Raw genomic sequence first — 27,449 nt, 5'->3', positions numbered from 1 at the left:
TTTGGGGTGATTTCCTTTTTTTAAGGGGGTGCTTTCCTTTATTTTTGGGGTAGTTTCCTTTATTTTTGGGGTAGTTTCCTTTATTTTTGAGGCGATTTCCTTTATTTTTAGGGTAGTTTCCCTTTTTTGGGGGTGCTTTCCATTATTTTTGGGGGGTGATTTCCTTTATTTTTGGGGTGGTTTCCTTGATTTTGGGGTGATTTCCTTTTTTTTGGGGGGTGCTTTCCTTTCCTTTTCGGTGATTTCCTTTATTTTTGGGGTGGTTTCCTTGATTTTGGGGTGATTTCCTTTTTTAGGGGTGTGGTTTCCTTTATTTTTGGGGTGCTTTCCTTTTTTGGGGTGATTTCTTTTATTTTTGATGTGCTTTCCTTTATTTTTGGGGTGCTTTCCTTTTTTTGGGGGTGGTTTTCTTTTCTTTGGGATGGTTTCCCTTCTTTTTTTGGGGTGGTTTCCTTTTATTGGGAGGTAGTTTCCCTTCTTTTGGGAAGTGCTGAGTGAGTTTTAGGAATGATCCCAGAATTTTTCTGGATTTGGGGTGATGATTTCTAGGAAATATCAGAAATTTTTAGGATTTTCCTTGTGGAATCCCCATTTTTGGACCCCAGAGCGGGAGAACCTTTCCTTGGAGCGCTGAGTGGATTTTTGGGAATGATCCTGGGATTTTGCTGGATTTGGGGTGAGGATTTCTAGGAAATATCGGAATTTTTTAGGATTATCCCCATGGAATCCCCACTTTGGGAGCCCAGAGCAGGGGAATTTTTCTCTGAGTTGTGCTGAGTGAGTTTTTGGGAAGTTTTTTCTGGATTTGGGGTGATGATTTCTAGGAAATATCAGAATTTTTTAGGATTATCCTCATGGAATCCCCACTTTTGGAGCCCAGAGCAGGAGAACCTTTCCTTGGAGTGGATTTTTGGGATTTGGGGTGAGGATTTCTAGGAAACACCAGAATTTTTTGGGATTATCTCCATGGAATCCCCACTTTGGGAGGTCCCTCCCCTGGCTCAGATTTTTTCCGCCCCAGCAGGGCAGGGAGACGTCAGCAGGGCCGGGAGCTTTTCTGAGAAATCCCCAGAGATGGGCACAGATAAAACCCCACAAAGCTCAGATGATAAAACCCCACAAAGCTCAGATGATAAAACCCCACAAAGCTCAGATAAAACCCAAAGGTCACAGTTCTGGGACAGGACTGGAAACTTCCGGGGGCCCCAGGGGAGGAAAGGGCCCCAGAGCAGAGAAAATGAAATGAAATAAAATAAAATAAAATAAAATAAAATAAAATAAAATAAAATAAAAAATAAAATATAAAATAACATAAAATATAAAATAAAATTATAAAATAAAATAAAATAAAATAGAAAATAAAATAGAAAATACAATACAATGCAATAAATTAAATATAAAATAAAATATAAAATAAAATTAAATTAAATTAAAATAAAATAAAAGAAAGAAAAGAAAAGAAATAAAAATTAAAATAAAAATGAAATAAATAAAATAAAATAAATAAAAATAAAATAAAATAAAATAAAAATAAAATTAAAATAAAATATAAAATAAAATAAAAATAAAATATAAAATAAAATAAAATATAAAATATAAAATATAAAATATAAAATATAAAATATAAAATAAAAAATAAAATAAAATAAAATATAAAATAAAATACAGTAAATTAAATTCAATATAAAATAAAATATAAAATAAAATAAAGAAAAGAAAAGAAATAAACATAAAAATAAAAATAGAATAAATAAAATAAAATAAATAAAAATAAAATAAAATCGAATAAAATAAAAAAATAAAATAAAAAATTAAAAAATAAAATAAAATATAAAATACAATAAATTAAATTTAATATAAAATAAAATATAAAATAAAATAAAATAAAATAAAGAAAAGAAAAGAAAATAAATAAACATAAAAATAAAAATAAAATAAATAAAATAAAATAAATAAAAATAAAATAAAATCGAATAAAATAAATAAAATAAAATAAAAAAAATAAAATAAAATAAAATAGAAATAAATTTTTAAAAATTAAAAATAATAAAAAATAAAAATAATATAAAATAAAATAAAATAGAATGGGGTTAGGATGGGTTTAGGATGGGTTTAGGATGGGTTTTCCCTCAAAAATGCAATTATTATCTAGGGTAAATTGGGAATTTTTTCCCTCAGGAATGTGATTATTATCCAAGGAAAAACTGGATTATTTCCCCTAAAAATACAGTTTTTACCCAGGGGAAAATAGGATTTTTTTCCCTCAAAAATACAATTATTATCCAGATAAAAATGAGACTTTTTTTCTCCCACAAAAGTACAGTTCTTATCCAGGGGAAAAATGGGATTTTTCTCTCTTAAGAATGTGATTATTATCCAGGGAAAACAGAATTTTTCTCCCTCAAAAATACAATTATTACCCAGGAAAAATAGGATTTTTTTTTTTTCCTCAAAAACAGAATTATTATTCAGAGAAAAATGAGATTTTTCTGCCTCAAAAATACAGTTCTCATCCAGGGAAAAATGGGGTTTTTCTCCCTAAAAAATATAATTCTTATCCAGGGAAAAATTGGGATTTTCACCCACAAAAATACAATTATTACCCAGGGAAAATAGGATTTTTTTTCCCCCTCAGGAATAATTTATAATTTATCATTTTCCCAGGAAAAAATTGGATTTTTTTCCCTTAAACCCCTCCCAACCTTTCCCCCAACCCTCCCTGCAGGAATTTCCCATTTCCCCCCTGAACACACACCAGAGTTTAGTTTTTATTTCTTTTTAATTTTGATTTTTTTTCAGACTTTTATTCCCCCCACCCCCTTTGTACACAATACAAACCTTGCTATACACTGTATAAACCCTTCAATATGTATAACATATCAAAAATCTTCATAAAAACATAAAAATCTTCCCAAATCCATGGATTTAAACACCTCTTGCATCCCTGCTGGGAATTTTTAAATTTTTTTTTTAATATTCTTGGTGCTGTGGGTTTAAAATTCCCATTTTTGGAGCAGTTCTCAGCTGCTCCTAAATTGTTAAAAATTCCATTTTTTTTTCTGGGGTTTCCATGGAAATGTTTCAAGTTCAGCTGAAGGACACTTCAGGCTCCAGGAATTCCAGAATTTGGGGTTTGCTCCCCAAAAAATTGGATTTCCAAATGTTTGGAGAACCAAGGAGAGAGGGAAAATTCATTTCAGCAAGTGTGGGTTGAGCTGCCACTTAATCCTGGTTTTACAGCTCAGCTTTGGCACTTAATTCTGATTTTAGAGCTCAATTTTGGCATTTAATTCTAATTTTAGAGCTCAGCTTTGCCACTTAATTCCAATTTCAGGCTCAGTTTTACCATTAAACCCCAGTTTTAGGCTCAGTTTTGCAACTTAATCCCAATTTTAGGCTCAGTTTTACCATTAAATCACAGTTTTAGGCTCAGTTTTGCCATTTTATCACAATTTTAGAGCTCAGTTTTGCCACTGAATCCTGGTTTTAGAGCTCAGTTTTACCATGAAATCCCAATTTTAGGCTCAGTTTTGCCACTGAATCCTGGTTTTACAGCTCAGCTTTGGCACTTTCAGAGCTCAGCTTTGCCAAATAATTCTGATTTTAGAGCTCAGCCTTGCCACTTAATCCCAATTTTAGGCTCAGTTTTACCATTAAATCTCAGTTTTAGGCTCAGTTTTGCAACTTAATTCCAATTTGAGGCTCAGTTTTGCCACTGAATCCTGGTTTTAGAGCTCAGCTTTGCCACTTAATCCCAATTTTAGGCTCAGTTTTGCCACTGAATCCTGCTCTTAGAGCTCAGTTTTGCCGCTTAATCCCAATTTTAGCCTCAATTTTGCCATTTAATCCTGATTTTAGAGCTCAGCTTTGTCCTTTAACCCACACCAAACCCCCTCAGGAATTCTCCCAAACTCCAAAGGGAGATCCTGAGTTCATTCAAGACTTCAGCCAGCCCTAAATTCATCCCTAATTTAGCAAAGCCAGGCCTAACCAGTGCCAGGCTCAGTCCATGGGCTCAGGAACGCAGGAGCAGCCCTAAAGCCGGGCTTAGGAAGGCAAAGCCCAGCCTAAAGCCGGGCTCAGGGTTTGATCAGGCTGCAGTTGGAATCGATGTGCTCCTCCTGGATGGGGATCCTGCAGCTGCTCTCCTCTGTAAAAAAAGATGGGCTGGGAATGAGCCAGGGGTTCCCAAATTTTTGGGAGATTTTCCCAAATTTCTGAGGGGTTTTCCCAAATTTTTTTGGGTTTTCCCAAATTTCTGGATTTTTTCCCAAATTTCTGGGCAGTTTTCCCAAATTTCTGGGGAATTTTCCAGGATTTCTGGGGTTGTTCCCAAATTTCTGGGGGGTTTTCCCAAATTTTGGGGGGGGTTCCCAAATTTCTGGAGGTTTTCCCAAATTTCTGGGGGGTTTTCCCAAATTTTTTTGGGTTTTCCCAAATTTCTGAGGGGTTTTCCCAAATTTCTGGGGGGTTTCCCAAATTTCTGGGGGATTTTCCAGCATTTCCCAGGAAATTTTTTCCCTGTTTTTTTTTTTAATCCCATAAAAAGGGAACTCACTGGAATAATTTTTTTTTTAATCCCATAAAAAGGGAACTCACTGGAATAATTTTTTTTTTAAATCCCATAATAAAGGGAACTCACTGGAATAATTATTTTTTTAATCCCATAATAAAGGGAACTCACTGGAATTATTTTTTCCCTGATTTTTTTTTTTTTTAATCCCACAAAAAAAGGAACTCACTCTGCGGGATGCTCCTCCCAGGCCCATTCCTGGTTTTTTTCTGGGATGCCTGGATGATCAGGAGCAGGATGGAAATCCCACTCACCATCAGCAGCATCAGGCACAGCAGGAGCAGGGACAGAGAACCTGCAATTGGGACAGAAAAATTCCCTAAAATTAAAAATTCCTGGCTCTGCTTGGACAACCCAGAGCTCTGGAAAAGGAGAGGGAAATGTTGTGGGAAAAACAAAAAAATTATTCAGAGAAAGTGGGAATTCCATTCCCAGGAAAGAGGCTCAGATGGAAATTGGGAATCCTAAAAAATTGCGCGAAAAACAGAAAAGGTTTCAGAGAAAATGGGATTTGAGTTCCCAGGAGAGCAGATTTACATGGAAACCAAGCAGCTGGAAATGTGGGATCCTGGAATGTTGTGGGAAATGCAGGAATGGCTTTGGGAACAGTGGGAATTCCCTCCCCAGGATCCCCCTGCCCCTCCTTACCCCAGCTGGGCTCCGAGGGGCCGCCGGGAGCCGAACAAAGCGTGGGAACCTCCCTGGGGATGGAGCCGTTCTCTGGGAATGCTGTGGGGATGGGAGCACTTTTTTCCAGGAATTCTGTGGGGATGGCAGCTCTGTTTTTTGGGAATTCTGTAGGAATGGCAGCTCTGTTTTTTGGGAATTCCGTGGGGATGCGAGCTCCTTTATCCAGGAATTCCGCGGGAATGGGAGCTCTGTTTTTTGGGAATTTTGTGGGAATAGCAGCTCTGTTTTTTGGGAATTCTGTAGGAATAGCAGCTCTTTTTTCTAGGAATTCTGTGGAGATGGCAGCTCTGTTTTTTGGGAATTCTGTGGGGGTGGGCTCCAGGCCAGGGTTGATGCACAGGGCGTCCTCTGTGGCCGTGCCAGCTCGGAGAGTGCTCTTCCCAAAAAAGCTGCAGCTGGAAAAGAAATCCCAGAGGGTTTTCACTGGATTATAATCACATTCCTGAGGGGAAAAATTCCCATTTTCCCCTGGATAATAATCACATTCCTGAGGGGAAAAAAAAAAATCTCATTTTTCCCTGGTTAAAACTGTATTTTTTGAGGGAGAAAATGGTTTATTCTGATTTATTTATCTGGATTTGGGATTTTCCTGGAAATAGGAAATCCCCAGAGCTGCTCTGAGCACACTGACCCCAAAAAATGGATTTTTTTTCCCCAAAAAAGAGATTCCTACTTGGTCCAAGGCTGGCAGTTCTCATTCCCTCCTCTGGAGAAAGTTCCTTCAGGACATCGGGAGCACTCTGGGGAAAAAAGGGATTATCCAGGAGAGAATTCCAGATTTATCCACTGGGTAATTCTGGAAATTATCAGGGATTATTAATTATGGAAATTATCCAGGAGAGAATTCCCACATTTATCCACTGGGTAATTCTGGATTCCAGATTCCCAAGGGAATTCCAGAGTGCATCAATCCCAACTCCCCAATTCCCAAGGGAATTCCCAGCTCATCCCAAGGGCATCCCCAGCTCTTCCTAAGGGAATTCCCATTCCCAGCCCTTCCCAAGGTCATTCCCAGTCCCATTCCCAGCTCACTGTTGCCCACAGGAATTCTGGCTGGCATCAATCCCAAGGGAATTCCCAATCCAAATCCCAATGGAATTCCCAATCCAAATCCCATTCCCAATGGAATTCCCAATTCCCATTCCCAATCCCGTTCCCAGCTCACCATTCCCCCCAAGAACTGCTGACTCCAATCTCAATGGAATTCCCAATCCCAATCCCAACAGAATTCCCAGTCCCAATCCCAGTGGAATTCCCAATCCCAATGGAATTCCCAGTCCCAGCTCACCATTCCCCCCAGGGTTTCCCGCTGGCATCCATCCCAATGGAATTCCCACTCCCAATCCCAGTGGAATTCCCAATCCCAATGGAATTCCCAATCCCAATCCCAGTGGAATTCCCATTCCAAATCCCAGTGGAATTCCCAGTCCCAATCCCATTCCCAATCCCAGTCCCAGCTCACTGTTCCTCCCAGGAACTCCTGCTGGCCCCAATCCCAATGAAATTCCCAAACCCATTCCCAATCCCAATCCCAATCGAATTCCTACTTCCAATCCCAATCCCAATGGAATTCCCATTCCCAGCTCACCGTTCCCCCCAGGGTTTCCTGATGGTTCCATCCCAATGGAATTCCCATTCCCAATGGAATTCCCAGTCCCATTCCCAATGGAATTCCCAATCCAAATCCCAATCTCAATGGAATTCCCATTCCCAATGGAATTCCCATTCCCAATGGAATTCCCAATCCCAGTCCCAATCCCAATGGAATTCCCAGTCCCAACTCACCGTTTCCCCCAGGACTCCCCGCTGGCGTCCATCCCAATGGAATTCCCATTCCCAATCCCATTCCCAATCCCATCCCCATTCCCAATCCCAATCCCATTCCCAGCTCACCGTTCCCCCCAGGGTTTCCTGCTGGTGTCCATCCCAATGGAATTCCCATTCCCAATGGAATTCCCAATCCCATTCCCAATCCCAATGGAATTCCCAGTCCCAATCCCAGTGGAATTCTCAATTCCAATGGAATTCCCATTCCCAATCCCAATCCCATTCCCATTCCCATCTCACCGTTCCCCCCAGAGTTCCCCTCTGGCGTCCATCCCGCCTGGCACACGCACACCCTGTCCGAGGTTTTCTCGCACGGCTTCACCTCCACGCTGCCCTTCCCTGGGCAAGGCACAAATCAATTCATTCATTCATTCACCCATTCACTCATTAACAACAAAAATTAATTAACTCCTCTTTTTTCCCCAAAAAAAGATTTTTTTTCCATCAAAAATGCTCCAAAATTGGGATTTTTTTCATCCAGAGCGGGATTTTTTCCCCGAAAATGCCCCAACTCTGGGATTTTTTCCCTCAAAAAGGGATTTTTCCCCCAAATACCCCAAACCCCAGATTCCTCCCTAAAATTCCCCAAAAAAGCAAATTTTTTGCCCTCAGAATGGGATTTTTTTCCCAAAAAAAAGGGGTGTTATTCCCTCAAAAACTGGATTTTTTTTCACTCAAAACACCCCAAAAAAGGGATTTTTTGTCCCCAAAAAGGAGGTTTATTCCCCAAAAAAAGGAGGTTTATTCCCTCAAAAATGGGATTTTTTTCCCTCAAAAACGCTCCAGGAAGTGATTTTTTCCCCCAACAAAAGGGATTTTTTCCCTCAAAAATGGGAATTTTCCCCCCAAGAAGTGATTTTTCCCCCCAAATGCCCCCAAAAAAGGGATTTTTGCCCAAATCCCAGCACTCACGGGCGTTGCAGACGGTGCAGCTGCGGCAGAAGCCGTGGTGGTGCTGGGAGCTGAAATATCCGTCCTGGCAGGGCAAGCACACGGTGTCAGCCCGGGCCGTGCAGCGGCTGCGCATCCTCTGACCTGGAACATCCAAAAACAAAAATCCCAAATGTCATCCTTGGGGATCAGTGAAAAATCCTGAATTTCAGCCTATGGGATTAATGAAAAATCCCAAATTTCAGCCTTTGGGAGCAGCGTGTCCTGGCACAGTGAGCACATGGTGTCAGGTCAGGCCGTGCATCCTCTGCCCTGCAGCACCCAAAAACAAAAATCCCAAATTTCATCTTTTAGGATCAGTGAAAAATCCCACATTTCATCCTCTGGGATCCATGAAAAATCCTGAACTTCATTCTTCAAGATCAATGAAAAACCCTAAATTTCATCCTTTGGGATCAACTCAGGATTGTGAGGGGAAAAATCACAAATTTCATCCTTTGGGATCCATGAAAAATCCTAAATTTCATCCTCCGAGATTAATGAAAAATCACAAATTTCATCCTTTGGGATCCATGAAAAATCCTAAATTTCATCCTCTGAGATTAATGAAAAATCACAAAGTTCATCCTCCGAGATTAATGAAAAATCACAAATTTCATCCTCTGAGATTAATGAAAAATCACAAATTTCATCCTTTGGGATCAATGAAAAATCACAAATTACATCCCTTGAGATCAGCTCAGCATCGTGAGGGAAAAAATCCCGAATTTCATCCTTTGGTAACAACTCAGGATAGGTATTTCACTTAAGAACTGATATTCCACTAAGTAAAACTTAGAAATTCCACTAAAAAAGTAGGTATTTCACTAAAATTTCTCCACTATGGAAAAATTAGACATTCCATTAAAAAGCAGATATTCCATGAAGAAAAAAATAGAAATTCCACTAAAAAAATAGATATTCCACTAAGAAAAAAATTAGAAATTCCACTTAAAAAAACAGATATTTCATTAAAAATTAGTATTTCACTGAGAAAAATCTGGTTTTTCTCCAGTACCCCAGCCCCATCGGCGGGCACTCACCGGGGGCGCAGTCACTGCAGCATTTGCCATGGAGCAGGTACTGGTGCTCCTGGCATTCCAAACCCAGAGAAACGGGAATGGCCACGGCCAGGAGGAGCCAGCAGAGAGCGGGGGAATTCCAGGGAATCCTTGGAAGCGCCATTCCCCTCAGGGCTCCGTTCTCTCCTCACGGCTCCGTTCCCCTCACGTTCCCCGATCCCCTCAAGGCTCTGTTGCCCTCACGGCTCCGTTGTCCCCTCACGTTGCCCTCACGACTCCGATCCCCTCACGGCTCCGTTCTCCCTCACGTTCCCCTCAGGGCTCCGCTCCCCACCCGGCTCCGTTCTCCCTCAGGGCTCCGTTCTCCCTCACAGTTCCGTTTTCCCTCACGGCTCTCTTGCTCTCACGGCTCCGTTCCCCCTCACGGTTCCGTTTTCCCTCAAGGTTCCGTTTTCCCTCACGGCTCTTCTTGCCCTCAGGTCTCCTTTCCCCTCACTCTCCCCTCACGGCTCCGTTCTCCCTCACGTTCCTCTCAGGGCTCAGTTCCCCATCACGGCTCCGCTCCCCCTCACGGCTCCGCTCCCCCTCACGGGCTCCGTTTTCCCTCACGGCTCTCTTGCTCTCAGGGCTCCGCTCTCCCTTCACGGTTCCGTTTTCCCTCACGGCTCCGTTCTCCCTTCACGGTTTCGTTCTCCCTCACGTTCCGCTCACGGCTCCGCTCCCCTCACGGCTCCCTTCCTCTCACGGCTCCATTCCCCCTCACGTTCCCCTCAATGCTCAGCTCCCCTCAGCTCCCTTCCCCTCAGCTCCCCTCAGCTCCCTTCCCCTCAGCTCCCTTCCCCTCACAGCCCTCTGAAGCACGAACGCGGGATCAACTCCGGGCGGAGACATTTGAGGGAAATTCCCACTTTTCTTCCACGCCCCTTCCCGCTCCCGGTTTGGGGTTTTTTCGGCAGGAAGAAGAAATGCTGAGCTTGAGAAAGGTTGAAAAAGGTAAAAGGAGCCTCTCAAAGGAGGGGAATGCCGATGGGAAGGGCTGGAAAAGGAGGGAGGGAGGAGCGCTGTGGGAGGGAGAATATTGGTAATTAATTTGGAATTAAAGAATTTCATTTTCCAGACTGCTGGAGTTGGAGCCAGGAGCTCAATTTGAGGTGTTGAAGTTCTAGGAGAGCTCCCCGGCATCACTGAATGCACAAAATATTGGGAATTGGGGAATTGAATTTGAGGTGTTTAGGAATTTGAGGTGTTTAGGAATTGCAGCTTTACCTTCACCCACCCCAGAAAATAACTGGGAATTATAGAATTTCATTTCCCAGCCTATTGGAATTGGATCCAAGATAAAATTTGAGGTGTTCAATGGAATTTATTCCTCTTATTCCCCCCCCACCCCTGACAAACCTTAAAAGCAGCAGAATTTCCAAGGTATGGAGAGAAATATTTAATGAAAACGAAAACAAACAGAAAAACAACAACAAAAAAATATAAAACCTTTTATCCAAGGAGTTTAATAAAAACATCAAATAAAGAGCAGGAAAAGGACGGAAGGACAGCAATTCCTGTATTTACATTATATTAAGAATAAATTTAATCAAATAGAACATCTCAGATTTTCAGGAATTCTTTCCCAAAGAGGGGTTTTTCCCAGGAAAGATGGAAGCAGAGGAAAAATCAATTTTATTTGGGACAGAGATATTTTCAGAGCTCAGCCAAAGCCTGGAATCCCTCCCATATCATCATTAGCAGCTCATTAACAGCATAATTAGCACAGAGCTCATTAATTTTAGCAGTGAATTAAGCAGCCATCAAACTCCATGGAATTCCCACTGCTCTGTCCAACAGCTTCAATTCCCAAAAATCTTCCCAACTGTTTGGTTTTCGACAGAAATCTGGTTTTTTAAAAGCCATAATCGCTCATTCTCAGTGCAGATGTCAACAAAAAAAATGTAATTTTATATTAATTTTAATTAAAGTTACTTAAATTTATTTTATTAATTTATTCCACAGAGTTTCTCAGTAATATTTCAAACAAATTCTTCCTCACACCCCCCTGGAAAGAGGGGAAAAATTCCATTAAATTCCCAATAAACTCTTCAGGAAGTCGAGAAAAACACTGGAATTGAGTGTGGATATTCCCAGGAGGTCAAACATTCCTTGGAACCAGCAAAATTCCCAAAATCCAACTTTTGTTTGGGATTTCTTGGACCAGCAGCTGAAGGAAAACATGGGAATATTTCAGGATCCTCCCCAGGGATCCCAGGGAATTCCAGCTGGACTCAACCCCATAAACCAAAGAAAAAAACCGCCAGAATCCAGGAATTTCCACAATTTCTCCTGGTGGGAAAACCTCTCTAAAGAGCTGGAGATTCCAAAGAATTCCAGCTGGATTTCACCCCACAAACCAAAGAAAAAACCGTTGAAATCCAGGAATATTTCCTGGTGTGAAAACCTCTCCAAGGAGCTGCAGACCCCAAGGAATTCCAGCTGGACTCCACCCCATAAACCAAAGAAAAAACCACCAGAATCCAGGAATTTCCACAATTTCTCCTGGTGTAAAAACCACTCCAAGGAGCTGCAGACCCCAAGGAATTCCAGCTGGATTCAACCCCATAAACCAAAGGAAAAAAACGCCAGAATCCAGGAATTTCCACAATTTCTCCTGGTGGGAAAACCTCTCCAAGGAGCTGCAGACCCCAAGGAATTCCAGCTGGATTCCACCCCACAAACCAAAGAAAAAACCGTTGGAATCCAGGAATATTTCCTGGTGTGAAAATCTCTCCAAGGAGCTGCAGATTCCAAGGAATTCCAGCTGGATTCCACCCCTCAAACCAAGGAAAAAAAACCCACCAGAATCCAGGAATTTCCATTTCTCCCAGCAGGAAAACCACTCCAAGGAGCTGCAGATTCCAGGGAATTCCAGCTGTATTCCACCCCACAAATCAACTTTAAAAAGCCACCAGGAATTTCTCCTGGTGGGAAAACCTCTCCAAGGAGCTGCAGACCCCAAGGAATTCCAGCTGGATTCCACCCCACAAACCAAAGAAAAAAAACCACCAGAATCCAGGAATATTTCCTGGTGTGAAAATCTCTCCAAGGAGCTGGAGATTCCAGGGAATTCCAGCTGGACTCAACCCCATAAACCAAAGAAAAAAAACCACCAGAATCCAGGAATTTCTCCTGGTGGGAAAACTACTCCAAGGAACTGCAGCTTCCAAGGAATTCCAGCTGGACTCCACCCCATAAACCAAAGAAAAAACCGTTGGAATCCAGGAATATTTCCTGGTGTGAAAACCACTCCAAGGAGCTGGAGATTCCAAGGAATTCCAGCTGGATTCAACCCATAAACCAAAGAAAAAACCGCCAGAATCCAGGAATTTCCACAATTTCTCCTGGTGTAAAAACCACTCCAAGGAGCTGCAGACCCCAAGGAATTCCAGCTGGATTCCACCCCACAAACCAAGGAAAAAAAACCACCAGAATCCAGGAATTTCTCCTGGTGGAAAAACCACTCCAAGGAGCTGCAGACCCCAAGGCATGGACGGAAAATCGGGAATCCAGGAACGACCCCGAGCGAGGAGCGGCGACAGCAGCGAACAATTCCCGCGGTTCGGAGCTCAGTCCTTTATCCCTGCGATTTTTATTTTTTTTGTTGAGGGGGAGGAAAAGAGAAAGTTCTGGAAAAGGGGGAGGAAGCTCAGAATTCCTCGTGGACGTTGCGGGCGTAATCCATGAGTTTGCTGCCGGTGAAATACTCGCTGTACTTGAGGATCTCCTCCAGCTCCAGGTGGTGGTTCTGGTTCTCGTCGGCCACGGCGATCATCTGCCGCGCCTCGTTCAGCGCGTTGTGCTCGTTCATGGGATCCATGTATTCCTGAAAAAACATGGAAAAACCTCCTCAGCCTTGAGCCTGGAGCTCCTCAGCTCACAGCCCGGCCCTGAGCGGGGATTAAAATCTTTAGGAAGATTTTATCCCTGGTTTCTCAGCTGTTCTTACAGAAATCTGGGATTTTTTTCAGCTTATTCCAATAAATATTTCCAGAGTTTGGATTTCAAATTAAACTCAGGATCAAATTCCCTCCATTTTCAGAACCAAAATTCTATTATTTTTTCTGGTTTCTCGGCTGTTCCGACAGAAATCCTGGATTTTTTCAGCTCATTCCGTGGAGTGTTTGTGGAGTTTGGGCTGCAAGTTAAACTCAGGATCAAATTCCAGTTAAAAATGAATTACCAATTTAAAATTAATTTAAAAATAATAATGAGTTTTCAGGACCAAAATTCTATTACTTTCTGCTTTCTCAGCTGTTCCTGTAGAATATTTTTAAATTAAATTAACGTGAAATTAACAGGAAATTAACATGAAATAGAAATATTCCATTTTAAAATTAAATACTCATCAAAAATTGAGCCGTAACTCAGTTTTGGGGGGCTTTAAAGCTGTACTCCAAATGAAATTTAAATTAAATTAAATTTTAAAATAAAATTAAATACTCCATTTTTTAATTATATACTTATAAAAACTGAGCTGTAATTCAAATATTTTTGGGTTTCAACGCTGCATTTTAAATGAAATAAAAATGAAATTAACACCAAATTAAAATTAAATAGAAATATTCCATTTTCTCATGAAACACTTATAGAAACTGAGCTGTAACTCAATTTTTTTGTGTTTTAAAGCTGTAATTTGAATTTAAAGGATGGGGATTCACCTCCAGCTCCTCCATGGTGACGATCCCGTCGTGGTTGGCGTCGATGACCTCCTGGAATTCCTTCCTCCTGTCCCTCACCCAGTCGTCGTCGATGTCCTGAGCCTGCTGGTTCTCCACCGTGCCCACGGGCAAGGAGATGAATTCTGACAGGGTCAGCTTCTTATCCCCGTCCTGATCTGGGGAAAAACACCCAACAGTTCAAATGGATCCTTGTAATTCCTGTAAAAATGGGAATTGCTGCCTGATCCGCGCCAAAAAAAAGGAAAAAAATTGAAATGTGTTGGTTTAATTCCCGTAAAAATGGGAATTTTCTCCTGATCTGGGAAAAATGGGAATCCATGGATCCAACTCCCAGGAATCCATGGATCCAATTCCCAAGCACCCATGGATCCAATTCCCAGGAACCCGTAGATCCAGTTCCTAGGAATCCCTGGATAGAATTCCCAGGAATGAATCCCTGGATGATTACCGCGGATAATCTCCTGGATGATTACCGCGATGAAGTGCAGCAGCCACATAAAAATGGGAAACTCCAACACATTCCAATTCCCAGGAATCCCTGGATTCAATTCCCAAGAACCCATGGATCCAACTCCCAGGAATACACGGATCCAGTTCCCAGGAACCCATGGATCCAATTCCCAAGAATCAATTCCTGATTACCCAGGTCGCGGATGATCTCCTGCACCATGAAGTGCAGCACCCACATAAAAAAGGGAATCCATGGATCCAGCTCCCAGGAACCCATGGATCCAACTCCCAGGAACCCCTGGATCCAACTCCCAGGAATCCCTGGATCCAATTCCCAAAAATCAATTCCTGATTACCCAGATCGCAGATGATCTCCTGCACCATGAAGTGCAGCAGCCACATAAAAACGGGAAACTCCAACACACCAATCCCTCCCAAAACCCACAGAAAAACGGGAATCCCTGGATCCAATTCCCAAGAATCAATCCCTGGATGATTACCCAGGTCGTGGATGATCTCCTGCACCATGAAATGCAGCAGCCACATAAAAACAGGAATCCATGGATCCAACTCCCAGGAACCCATGGATCCAACTCCCAGGAATCCATGGATCCAACTCCCAGGAACCCATGGATCCAACTCCCAGGAATCCATGGATCCAACTCCCAGGAACCCATGGATCCAACTCCCAGGAACCCATGGATCCAATTCCCAGGAATGAATCCCTGGATGATTACTGAAGTCGCGGATGATCTCCTGCACCATGAAGTGCAGCACCCACATAAAAACAGGAACCCATGGATAGAATTCCCAGGAATGAACCCATGGATAGACAGAATTCCCAGGAATGAATCCCTGGATGATTACCCAGGTCGCGGATGATCTCCTGCACCATGAAGTGCAGCAGCCGCGGCTGTGCTCGGGGTGCAGGAAGGACAGGAACTCCAACACACCAATCCCTCCCTCCCAAAACCCACAGAAAAATGGGAACCCATGGATCCAACTCCCAAGAACCCATGGATCCAACTCCCAAGAACCCATGGATCCAATTCTCAAGAATCAATCCCTGGATGATTACCGCGGATGATCTCCTGCACCATGAAGTGCAGCAGCCACATAAAAACGGGAAACTCCAACACACCAATCCCTCCCAAAACCCACAGAAAAACGGGAATCCATGGATAGAATTCCCAGGAACCCATGGATATGATTTCCAGGAACCCATGGATCCAACTCCCAGGAACCCATGGATAGAATTCCCAGGAATCCCTGGATAGAATTCCCAAAAATGAATCCCTGGATGATTACCGCGGATGATCTCCTGCACCATGAAGTGCAGCAGCCATATAAAAACGGGAAACTCCAACACACCAATCCCTCCCTCCCAAAACCCACAGAAAAACGGGAACCCATGGATCCAATGATCCAATTCCCAGGAATCAATTCCTGATTACCCAGGTCGCGGATGATCTCCTGCACCATGAAGTGCAGCATGCCGCGGCTGTGCTCGGGGTGCAGGAAGGACAGGAACTCCTGCTCGCTCAGCAGCAGGTCCGGGGGAGGATTGTCCGCCTGGTACCAGCGATCCTTCAGGTTGTCCAGCACTTCCTGCGCTGCAGGGAACGGCGATTCGGGATTTGGGGATGGAGGGTTTCAGTCAGCACCACTCATCCCAAACACTGGGATTGCCCCAGTCCTGTTTTTAGGATTTGGCACAATCCCTCTTTGAGAGTTCAGTTGTTGCAACCAATGTTTAGGGATTTCATTTTAGGATTTCAATTATCCCAATCCAAGTTTTAAGATTTAAATTGTCCCAATCCAAGTTTTAGGGCTTAAACTGTCCCAGTCCAATTTTTAGGAATTTTGATTGACCCAATCCATATTTAGGAATTTCAATAGTCTCAATCAATATTTAAAGGATTTCAATTGTCCCAATCAATGTTTAAAGGATTCCAATTGTCCCAATCCATTTTTAAAGAATTTCAAATGTCCCAATCCAACTTTTAAGATTTTAAATTGTCCAAATCCAATTTAGGACTTAAATTGCCCCAATCCATTTTTAAAGAATTTCAAATGTCCCAACCCAACTTTTAAGATTTAAAATTGTCCAAATCCAATTTTAGCCCAATTGGCCCAATTTTTAAGAATTTCAGTTGTCCCAATCAATTTTTAAAGGATTTCTGTTGCCACAACCAATTTTTAGGACTTCAGTTGTCCCATTCCATCTTTTAAATTCTCCCAATCCATTTTTAAGATTTATCCCTATCAATTATATTACATTGTGTAGTAATGATAAAAATATAATTAATATTTATGCATTTTTACTATATTTATATACATTAGATTGTAATTATGATGTTATATTTAAGTATTACATTTTATTGACACATATTAATGTAATGTAATGTAATATAATGTAATGCAATATAATTTAATGTAATATAATGTAATCTAATATAATGTAATACTTTAAATATATTTAATTTCTCAAATCCAAATTTCTACAGAAAGCACCTTAAACTCCACACCCCCAGGTGTTTTTATTTTTTAAAAAAAACCACCCAAAAAAATCACTTTTACAGTGCTTGGGGGAGGAGAAAAAAAACCCCCTGAGGAAGTGGAAGATGAATAATTTGATTTTCCTACAGAAGATTTTGGTGCTCAGGTGCAGCGTGGAGGCGCTGACTCAGCAACTTCCTGGAACCAGCCCCAGGTGATTTCCCTGCACGGTTTTTTTTTTTTTTTTTTTTTTCTGCATTTCTGTCATTTTTGAAATGGCTGGAAAATGTCACCCCAGCAATTCTGAAATGACTCATCCCTGCAGGGAAAGGGAAAGGTGCAAGGGGGGATTTTACAGGAAATTTTGATGGTTTTTTAAAGGGGGAAAAACGGCAAAATTCCTCTTGAAAATTGTAATTTTCATGGCAGATTCTGGTCAGGATGAACGGAGGGTTTGTGTCTTCTGATTTCAATTTTTGGGGGGATTTTAGAGAAAATTAAAATATTTTTTTAAGGCAATTCCCTTTAAAAATTATAATTTTCATGGCAGGTTTGGGTTAGGGAGAATGGAGGATTTGTGTCTTCAGATTTCAATTTTTGGGGGGATTTTAGAGAAAATTTTTATATTTTTTGAATGAGATTCCTCTTAAAAATTGTAATTTTCATGGCAGATTCTGGTCAGGATGAATGCAGGATTTGTGTCTTTTGACTACAATTTTTTGAGGGATTTTAGAGGAAATTTAAATTTTTTTTTGAACGAGATTCCTCTTAAAAATTGCAATTTTCATGACAAATTTATTTAAAGGGGAAAACAGGAAGATTCCTTTTAAAAATTATAATTTTCACAGCAAATTTTAGGTGGAAAAACCGCAGAATTTTTGTTTCATTACAAAAATCATAATTTTTCACACCGAACTTTGGATTTAAAAATGCAGAATTTTTGTTTGATGATTTCCCTCCTCCCCAAACATTTCCCTCCCCTGCTGATTTTCACACCCATCCTGCACTTACTTTCTTCATCTATTTTCAATTCCTCGTTGTTTTTGATTTTCTCTGCAATTTCCTTTTCGTTGAAGCCTTTGCTTGCCAAGAATTTTATTTTATATTCATCCCAAGACACGTGACCTGAAATTGAGAATATTTCAGCCTGAGATGATGAATTTTTCATTATTTAAAATTAATTTAATTTTTTTTTTAATTTCAATTTTTTTACTCAAGCATCACATTTAATTTTAAGAATGCCAACATCAAATCTGTCCCCATTTCATATTTAAGGTTTTTTTTAAGCCACAAAATTTTTATGAAAAATCCAATTTATTTCATTTTTTTCATTTTTTCCCCCCACTTCTTTCCCACAAAAACCAAAATTCAGCACTGCCAACCCAAATATAAATTCTGCATGCCAGAATTGATTTAAAAAGTGATTTTTGGAGGGGAAAAAAAGTTGATTTTACCATCTCCATCAGGGTCCACAGCTCGAAAATGCATTTTGTTCTCCTGCACGGCCTCCTGGAAATGCTCATCTGTTTTTTCCATGATCCAACGCTGCATTTCCTTGGCACTGATTTTTTTATCGTTATTTCTGTCCACCCTGAGGAGAGAAAAAGAAATAGGATTTTTAATTTAGAGTTTAAGAGGGAAAAAATCTGGTTTATTTTTAGTTTGGGAATTGTTTTATTCGGTAAAAATTAACAGAAAAAATGAAAATTTTGGATTCTCTGTTTCTCTTTTTTTGTAAATTTAATTGAATTTTTAATTTTTACACATTTTAAAATGACACATCCATTTGTTCCCTGTTATTTTTCTGCCTGGTTTTGCTTTCCCAAGGAATTCCTTGGATTCAGAGCTGCAGAATTTGATTTTTCCTGATTAAAATTCTCAGGAAAATCCAATCTGAACAATCCTCTCCTCTGCCACTCCATCAATCCTTACTTCATTAAGAAATCAATTAAAAATTTACATTTGAAAAGCAAAAATAAACCAAATTTTCTACCACTTTGAGAGGTTTTTTTGAGCATTAAATAAATATTCAAAATATCACTAAAAAAATCAGATTTCATTTTGTTACCTTTTCAAATTCTATTTAAAACAGCTCCAACCCATTTTTAATAGTTCAAAACATCACTAAAAAATGAGATGTTATTTAATTCCATTTCAAATTCTATTTAAAGCATCTCCAACCATTTTTAATAATTCAAAATATCACTTAAAAAGATATTTAATTTCATTTCCATTTCAAATTCTATTTCAAGCCTCTCAAATCCACTCTTTGTAATTCAAAATATCACTGAAAAAATCAGATTTTATTTCATTACCATTTCAAATTCTATTTAAAGCAGCTCCAACCCATTTTTTATAATTCAAACTATCATTAAAAAAAATCAGATTTCATTCCATTTGCATTTCAAATTCTATTTAAAGCAGCTCCAACCCACTCTTTTTTCTATGAAAAAACCAAAACAAAGCCAAAAGCAGAATTCAGAAATCCCCAGGCTGACTCTGAGCTTTGTTATCTGCTGCCATCACCAGTTGTTGTTATTGAAACTCAAATTATTCAAGATCTGATTTGCATTGAAATGTCAAGGAAATGTGAAAAAAAAAAAAAAAGACACAAACAACCCCAAAAAAATGCAGATTTTACAATTTAAATATCACAATTTACGCTGCTGGGGCACTCAGGGGTTGGAGGGCACCAAAAATCAGATTTTTTAAAAAGAATTTTCCCCTCAATATTTCAAATTTGGGTTTTTTTCCTCTGAAAATTCCTCCTTCCAATCATTTTCCACCTAAATCACATAACTAGGGGGGAAAAAAGGGAAGAAAATCTCATTTATTGCTGAATTGAAGTGTTGAAGCACAAAGTGGGAGCTTGGAGGCAGGAAAACGTGGATTTTGAAGGAAATTTGAATTTTTCTGATGGAAACCTGAATTTTTCTGATGGAAACTTGAATTTTTCTGATGGAAACTTGAATTTTTCTGATGGATAACAAACCAATCTCAGCCCAGTTTCTCTACCAAAAACTGCAAAAAAAAATCAGATTTTGGGGACTTCAATGACATTCCCACCCCAAAAAATTCCAACTAAAATCTCCAATTTAAACCCTAACTAAAATCCCCAATTTAAAACCCTAATTAAAATCCCAATTTAAACCCTAACTAAAATCCTCAATTAAACTCTAATTAAATCCCCATTAATTAATCCCGTTTCACTTGCTGAAGATGTTGGTGAGTTTGTCGCGGTTGCTGCTGAGCCCTGCCCAGGAACAGCTCCTGGTGGAAATCCCTGTTCAGGTTACCATTCCCAACTTTAAAACACTAAAATCCCCAATTTAAACCCTAATTAAATCCCCATTAATTAAATCCCCATTAATTAAATCCCCATTAATTAACCCCTGTCTCACTTGCTGAAGATGTCGGTGAGTTTGTCGCGGTTGCTGCCAGGCCCTGCCCAGGGACATCTCCTTGTGGAAATCCCTGTTCAGGTGCCATTCCCAACTTTGAAATACCAAAATCCCAAATTAAAACCCTAATTTAAACCCTAATTAAATCCCCATTAATTAAATCCCCCTGTCTCACTTGCTGAAGATGTCGGTGAGTTTGTCGCGGTTGCTGCTAAGCCCTGCCCAGGAACATCTCCTGGTGGAAATCCCTGTTTGGGTGCCATTCCCCATGTAAACTCTACATAAAATCCCAATTTAAACCCTAATTAAATCCCCATTAATTAAATCCCCATTAATTAAATCCCCCTGTTTCACTTGCTGAAGATGTCGGTGAGTTTGTCGCGGTTGCTGCCAGGCCCCGCCCAGGAACAGCTCCTGCTAGAAATCCCTGTTCAGGTGCCATTCCCAATTTAAACCCTAAATAAAATCCCCAATTAAACCCTAATTAAATCCCCATTAATTAAATCCCCATTAATTAAATCCCCCTGTCTCACTTGCTGAAGATGTCGGTGAGTTTGTCGCGGTTGCTGCCAGGCCCCGCCCAGGAACATCTCCTGGTACAAATCCTGGTTTAGGTGCCATTCCCAATTTAAACCCTAACTAAAATCCCCAATTAAACCCTAATTAAATCCCCATTAATTAAATCCCCATTAATTAAATCCCCCTGTCTCACTTGCTGAAGATGTCGGTGAGTTTGTCGCGGTTGCTGCCAGGCCCTGCCCAGGAACATCTCCTGGTACAAATCCTGGTTTAGGTGCCATTCCCAATTTAAACCCTAATTAAATCCCCATTAATTAAATCCCCATTAATTAAATCCCCCTGTCTCACTTGCTGAAGATGTCGGTGAGCTTGTCGCGGTTGCTGCCAGGCCCCGCCCAGGAACAGCTCCTGGTACAAATCCCGGTTTAGGTGCCATTCCCAATTTAAACCCTAATTAAATCCCCATTAATTAACCCTGTCTCACTTGCTGAAGATGTCGGTGAGCTTGTCGCGGTTGCTGCCGCGCTGCTCCAGGCTGGCCCTGCCCAGGAACACCTCCTGGTGGAAATCCCGGTTCAGGTGCCCGTCCAGCTCCATCTTGACGCCGTTCAGGTGGTCGGGGGGCACCAGATCCTTCTCCTCCTTTTCCTTCTCCGCTTTTCCCTTCAGCACGGAGTTGTTGGCAGGTCTGGCGCAAACGTCCATCAGGAGGAAGATGAGCAGCAGGGATAAATAGAGAGAGCCCAAACTGCAGAGGAAAGCTTGTCTCGACAGCATTTTTAATTTTTTTTGTATTTATTTTCTTTCCTTTTTTGGTTTTGTTTTCGGTTGTTTGGGGTTGAGGGATCTGGAAAAGGAAAAAAGGAGATAAAAGAAGTTAAACTCTGAAGAGGTTAGTGTGGATTAAATGATCTGAAAAGAAAAAAGGAGGAAAATCAAATTAAACTCTGAAGTAAAAGGCCATTAATGAACAGCTAAAAATAAGAATAACCCATACACAAAATTAATAATCTAGGTATATACATACATTATATATATAGCATATAATATATTTATTTATATATACAATCACATATACACTTATATACTTACAAAAATATATGTAATATACCCTATATTTACTTATATATCCTTACACATACATTTATATATATAATATACTATATATATAGACTTACATATATACTTATATAGATTTATAAATATACAATTATACATAATATAGTGTATGTTTATTTATATATAATTACATATATAATATACTGCATATTTATATACATAATTACATATATACAATTATATGTATTATACTGCATACTTATACAATCACATATATATTTATATATATAATTACATATATATATACAGCTGTATATATATTATATATTTACATATATTTTTATATAATTATGTTTATACAACTATATATATAATATACTATATATTGAGTTTTATGTATATACAAGTATATAAAACTTCCACACAACAAGAAATTCAGAGGAACCTACACAAAACTAGAGGAGTTTTAGATGTCAGACATTAAAAAGGCCTGATAAATAATAAATATATGGAATGAATGCATTAGTTTTCACTCTGCAGAGCACTTGGGAAGGGAGCATCCTTGAAAACACAGCAAAAGCCACAGGAGGATCGCAGAGATCCCAACAAAAATGTTCTTTGGAAACAAATGAAGGCGTTTTTGGAAAGGGAGGAAGGAGGGAAATCCGCTCAGAGAGAAAGCGGAGCTGGGAACACCCAGGAACCAGCGGCGGGGCGGAGCCGTCCCAGCGCCATGAAATCCCGATCTGCTGCCCTGGAAGTGACCCACAGCGATCATCCCGCCCAGCTCCGGGGGAACAAACCCCAAAATCCCAAATCCAGCAGAGACCGCGCGAAGGAACCCAAACCCCTGCGAACCCCCGAGGCCCCGGCGCTGCGGGAGGAGCCGCCCGCACTCACCGAGAGCGGCTCCGCAGGGAGCGGCCGCGGGAGCCTCAGCCCGGGCCCGGCCGCCCCTCACGGCCCTGCCGGAGCCGCGGCGCTGCCAGGGCGGGGGGGAGCGGGGCGGAAACGGAAGTGGCGTTACTCGGCCTCACGGCAGCGCGGCCATCTTTGGTGAGGGCAGCCGGCATTTCCGGCACGGGGCGGGCAAAGGGGCGTTCTCCTGGGGATCTGGGTTGTGCTGCTTCCGGGCTGTGTGTGCGTGGCTGTTTTCATCGGATCACTGAGTGGTGTGGGTTGGAAGGGACCTTCAATAACATCTGATGGCAAGCCCTGCCATAGACAGAGAAGCTGTGAGCGCCCCATCCCAGATTGGACATTGAGGCTTGGAGCAATAGGGACAGTAGAAGGTGGCCCTGCCCATGGCAGAAGGTGGCACTAGAGGAGTCTTGAGGTCCAACCCAACCTCTTAACGACTCCATGATCCCACGTACAAAGCACGGCCACGGCGCAGCGCCCAAACCAAAGATGGCAGCTGCCTCTATTCGCCATTCATGTGCCCTATTCCAAGATGGCAGCTGCCCCTACTCGGCCATGGCGTGCCCTATTCCAAGATGGTGGCAGCCCCTACTTGGCATTCACGTGCCCTATTCCAAGATGGCAGCTGCCCCTACTTGGCATTCACATGCCCTATTCCAATATGGCGACAGCCGCGTCAAACGCTGCGGCCACCGCCCCTTCTCCCGCCCCTTCCCCCTGTGCGGGAACCGCGGGAGCCGCGGCAGGAGCAGGGACGGAACCGCCGCTTTCCCGAGGAGAAGGCGGCGAGCTCAGGAGAGCCATGAAACCACCCCAGCGCGGCAGCGAGGCGCGGTGAACGCTGCTGCACGAAGCTTGTCCCCTCTGCTGTCCCCTCCGGTGGCCGTTCCCGCCTAAACGCGGCGGGCGTGGCCGTGAGGGGCCCCGCGGCCATGAAGGCGCTGCGGCGGCTCAGCCGGCACCGCACCGCGCTGGGGCTCGGCGGGCTCTCGCTCTGCGCCGCCGTCCTGCTCTACCTCGCCAAGTGCACCTCGGAGGGGCTGCGCCCGCTGCCCGCGCCCCCCGCGCTCCCGCACAGCCAGCCCGGCCGCGGGGCCCGCGCCGCGCCCCCGCCCGCCGCTGAGGGCAGCGCCTTGCTGGCCGTGGTGGTGATGAGCGGCCCCAAGTACAGCGAGCGGCGCAGCATCATCCGCAGCACCTGGATGGCGGCGGCGCGGCAGGCGCCTCACGGCCCCGTCTGGAGCCGCTTCGTGGTGGGCACGGCGGGGCTGAGCGCCGAGGAGCTGCGGGGCCTGGAGCTGGAGCAGAGCCGGCACCGAGACCTGCTGCTGCTGCCGGAGCTGCGCGACTCGTACGAGAACCTCACGGCCAAGGTGCTGGCTACCTACGTGTGGCTGGACGCGCACCTGGACTTCCAGTTCGCCCTCAAGGCTGACGACGACACCTTCGTGCGCTTGGATGTGCTGGTGGAGGAGCTGAGGGCCAAGGAGCCGCGGCGCCTCTATTGGGGCTTCTTCTCGGGCCGCGGGCGGGTGAAATCGGGGGGGAAATGGAAGGAGAGCGCCTGGCTGCTGTGTGATTATTACCTGCCCTACGCGCTGGGTGGTGGATACGTGATCTCCGCCGACCTGGTGCGCTACCTGCGCCTCAGCAGGGACTACCTGAACCTGTGGCAGAGCGAGGACGTGTCCCTGGGGGTCTGGCTGGCGCCCATCGACGTGAAGAGAGTGCACGACCCCCGCTTCGACACCGAGTACAAATCGCGCGGCTGCAACAACAAATACATCGTGACTCACAAGCAGAGCATCGAGGACATGCTGGAGAAGCACCAGACGCTGGCCAAGGAAGGGAAGCTGTGCAAGGAGGAGGTGAAACTGCGCCTTTCCTACATGTACGACTGGGGAGTGCCTCCCTCGCAGTGCTGCCAGAGGAAGGATGGCATCCCCTGAAAGGAGACACGGCGTGATGGGCTCTGCTCGCTGTGACACCGGAGAATCCCGTGGAAAAAATGGAATTCTCGCCTCAGTTTCTCCCTCAGAACATTGGGCATAAAGGGTTTGGGGTGCAGGCGTGGCTGGATTTAGGGAATTGTGGTTGATTAGGTTCGGGATTCCTGGAATTTCCCACTCCATATCCATGGACAGACTTCCCAAATCACAGCCCGGTGCTGTGGATCCATAATTCCAGCAGAACTGAGCTGCTAAAATGGAATTTTGGCCTCAGTTTCTCCCTCAGAACCCCTGAGGCACTGATCCCAAAGGCTTTGGGATGCAGGCCTGGCTGGGTTTAGGGAATTGCAGTTAATTGGAGTCAGGGGTTAATTAATCTAGAAAAGATTTTGCACAGCTCGTTCTGGCACCCCGGGACTCCCTGGGAGCTGCTGACGTGGCATGGTTGGAAATGCTTAAAAAAACAAAATAAAATAGGTGACAGAAAGCCCAGAAAAAGGCCAAATGCCTGGATGGGAGGCAAATAAAAGGTGACAAAACACAGAGAGTATAAAAAGCCAGGAGAGAGAGAACTGGAATGGAAAGTTTGAAGAGATTCTGATATTTATTTGCTAAAGGTCACGCTGAGTTTTGATGGTGATAAGACTGAAATGAGGCTGCTGTTGATTCCTTGGCAAGGAAATGACAACAGGGAAGAGCCCAGACTGGGAACAGGTTCTTGCCAGGGGCAGAAATTGAATTTATTTTAATTTAGGAGATTTTTTTTTGGCTTTGCAAAGCCTTCAGGTGTTGTTTGGAGTTCATTTCCCTCCAACACTCAAGAACTCCCTGGCTGCTCCAAGACATTGCAGGCTTCAAATTTAGATTTATTTTTAATAAAATGAGCAGAAGAATTGAGCAGTGGGAGTTTCAAAAAGCTTTTTTTATCCCCAAAGGTGGGGATTTAAGGTATGAAAATGAACTTTGTGAACCCCCACCCCAAAAATACAACTTTGAGAACTTTATTTCACACTAGAAAAAAAAAATCACATTTAGGTGCTCAAAGCTGGGGGAATTCCCTCTTTCTCTCCAAAAATTCCATGTAGAAGAACTCCATTAATTAATTAAAATGGAATTAATTACATCCAGAGATGGGATTTTCCTCTCAGTCCTGGCTAATCAGGGCTCAGACATTATTTATTTATCTCCAAACCTGGAATTCAAACATTTTTCAGTGGCAGCTGCTCCAAAATTTTTCCAGTCCCCTGTGCCAGCTGCAGCTCCTGCAGCCTGAGTGGTTTTTACTTTGTAAATGTCAAATTTCATTTTTTAAATGTCTTTTTTTTTGGTGATTTTTATTTTTTTTTTGGTGTTTGTTGCACTCTGCACTTTCATTCCCATTCCATTCCCTCCTTCCCAACTCTGGCTGGAAGAGACAAATGGCAAAGAAAAATTAAAAATAAAAATTTTTAAAAAGTGCCAATTTCTCTTTCTTTTTGCTTCTTAGCAAAATTAGGAATTTTAGGAATTAGGAATACCAAAGGGAGCAATTATGTTGTTTATTTATTTTGTTACTCTCTTGTTTTAATTAATTAATTATTGAAGATTAAAAATCTTCAGAAGATTTTTTTTCTATTTTGAGAATTTCAAGGCATTTTTTTCCTTAAACAAAAACTAAAATCCTGCAAAAACTCTTCTTATTTTAGCATGTTAAACTCAATTATAATAATTGTAATTATTATGATGATAATAATTATTATTATAATGCATGCTTAGGGATTACCAGGGAGTATTTTTTCCCAAAATATCCTATTCCAAAAGAGGAATTTTCCAAGAAGACACCAAACTCCAGTTTTTAAACATCCATTTGCCATCTGAGGTTCATTAATGTTGTCTGTAAATGTGATTAATTACCTGTAATGTGAATATTTATTTATAATTATATTTATTTATCATTCTTGCCAGTGTATTCTCTTTATTTTCCCAGGAAAGTTACAAATAAATCCTTTTATTCCCAGAATAATATTCATTTTCCCATTCTTTTATCCACCTTTACCCTTTTTTCCCCAAAAAAATTGTAAATAAATCCATTTATTCCCATCAAAATGTAAATTCCCCTTTTGTTCTATCCACCTTTACCCTTTTTTCCCCAGGAAATTCCCAAATAAATCCATTTATTCCCAGAAAAACATCAACTTTCCCATTATTTTATCCACCTTTCCACTGTATTTTCCCTGGGAAATTCCACCTGGGAAACAAAATCAGGTGAGGATGAGGCCAAATTATTTTAAAAGGAATTTTTTTCCTCCAAATTTCAAACATTCCACGCTCACACAAAGAACTCAAACTTCCCTCAAAAATTAAAATAATAATTTTTTTTCCCCTATAAATAATTAGGAATAACTTTGGGATTTTGCTGTGGAAGCAAAGGGATCTTTTTGGAATTTATTCCCAAATTTTCCTGCCTGTCCCAGGCAGTCGCTAGATGTCACTCCAAGCCTTGGGAAATGTCAATTCCTTAAAAAAATGAGAATTAACTCTCCAAAACCAGATGTTTATGACTAAAATCAGGAGGTTTTCTCTGGTTTTAACATGAAATAATGAGGGAAAAAGGGAAAAGAAAAAGTTTTCCAATTAAAAAATGGAATTATGAGGGAATTGTTGACGATGAGGATTATTTTTCCATGGAAATTTAATGTGGGAAACCTAAAGAAAAACCTTTGTAGAAGCCCAAAAAAAACTCCCAAAATACAGGAAAAATTTCAATTAATTCCAAAATTAATTGAAAAATTAATAAAATGAATCCAGCCACCACTAACCCGTGTCCCCAAGTGCCACATCCTGGGGTTTTGGGGACACTTCCAGGGATGGGGACTCCCCTGGGAGGAAAATTCCCAATATTTCTG

At 41.9% G+C, this 27,449-nt stretch overlaps 3 protein-coding genes across 4 annotated transcripts; 1 reads left to right on the top strand and 2 right to left on the bottom strand.

The window, feature by feature from the left end:
- Window positions 1-3,759: 3,759 nt before the first annotated feature.
- On the bottom strand, window positions 3,760-9,795 carry TNFRSF4 (TNF receptor superfamily member 4). The gene is made up of 10 exons (XM_033079905.1): window positions 9,788-9,795; window positions 9,539-9,718; window positions 9,064-9,209; window positions 8,003-8,125; window positions 7,331-7,429; window positions 5,937-6,003; window positions 5,481-5,658; window positions 5,222-5,291; window positions 4,743-4,868; window positions 3,760-4,150 (listed from the first exon to the last, which is right to left on the bottom strand). The coding sequence occupies exons 1-10, from the start codon at window positions 9,793-9,795 to the stop codon at window positions 4,080-4,082; spliced, it is 1,068 nt and encodes a 355-aa protein (XP_032935796.1). The 3' UTR covers window positions 3,760-4,079.
- A 729-nt stretch (window positions 9,796-10,524) lies between these two features.
- On the bottom strand, window positions 10,525-22,683 carry SDF4 (stromal cell derived factor 4). 2 transcript variants are annotated; one of them, XR_006163111.1, is made up of 8 exons: window positions 22,144-22,412; window positions 21,120-21,482; window positions 18,170-18,306; window positions 17,727-17,840; window positions 15,671-15,829; window positions 13,746-13,921; window positions 12,332-12,910; window positions 10,525-11,711 (listed from the first exon to the last, which is right to left on the bottom strand). XR_006163111.1 is itself a non-coding variant. In XM_042779968.1 (7 exons), the coding sequence occupies exons 2-7, from the start codon at window positions 21,410-21,412 to the stop codon at window positions 12,734-12,736; spliced, it is 1,056 nt and encodes a 351-aa protein (XP_042635902.1). In that variant the 5' UTR covers window positions 21,413-21,482; window positions 22,595-22,683; the 3' UTR covers window positions 12,726-12,733. The 2 variants fall into 2 exon arrangements, 1 of the variants encoding a protein (XP_042635902.1); XM_042779968.1 differs by lacking the exons at window positions 10,525-11,711; window positions 22,144-22,412 and adding an exon at window positions 22,595-22,683 and having other exon boundaries at window positions 12,726-12,910.
- A 636-nt stretch (window positions 22,684-23,319) lies between these two features.
- On the top strand, window positions 23,320-26,503 carry B3GALT6 (beta-1,3-galactosyltransferase 6). Its single transcript, XM_033079848.1, has one exon. The coding sequence runs from the start codon at window positions 23,548-23,550 to the stop codon at window positions 24,562-24,564; it is 1,017 nt and encodes a 338-aa protein (XP_032935739.1). The 5' UTR covers window positions 23,320-23,547; the 3' UTR covers window positions 24,565-26,503.
- The last annotated feature ends 946 nt before the right edge of the window (window positions 26,504-27,449 follow it).

This window comes from Catharus ustulatus, chromosome 24 (genome assembly GCF_009819885.2).
Source record: "Catharus ustulatus isolate bCatUst1 chromosome 24, bCatUst1.pri.v2, whole genome shotgun sequence".
Taxonomy (NCBI): Eukaryota; Metazoa; Chordata; class Aves; order Passeriformes; family Turdidae; genus Catharus; species Catharus ustulatus.
Note: the sequence above shows the minus strand (reverse complement) of the source record. Positions and strands in the feature narration are given on the sequence as shown.

Coding starts and splice junctions, on each gene's coding strand:
- TNFRSF4 (XM_033079905.1), bottom strand. Junction 8,126..9,063: donor CTGCAGTGACTGCGCCCCCG/GTGAGTGCCCGC, acceptor TGGATGTTCCAG/GTCAGAGGATGCGCAGCCGC. Junction 7,430..8,002: donor CTGCACCGTCTGCAACGCCC/GTGAGTGCTGGG, acceptor TGCCTTGCCCAG/GGAAGGGCAGCGTGGAGGTG.
- SDF4 (XM_042779968.1), bottom strand. CDS start 21,412: ATGCTGTCGAGACAAGCTTTCCTCTGCAGTTTGGGCTCTCTCTATTTA. Junction 17,841..18,169: donor TGTGGACCCTGATGGAGATG/GTAAAATCAACT, acceptor TCTCAATTTCAG/GTCACGTGTCTTGGGATGAA. Junction 15,830..17,726: donor ATTGAAAATAGATGAAGAAA/GTAAGTGCAGGA, acceptor CGTTCCCTGCAG/CGCAGGAAGTGCTGGACAAC.
- B3GALT6 (XM_033079848.1), top strand. CDS start 23,548: ATGAAGGCGCTGCGGCGGCTCAGCCGGCACCGCACCGCGCTGGGGCTC.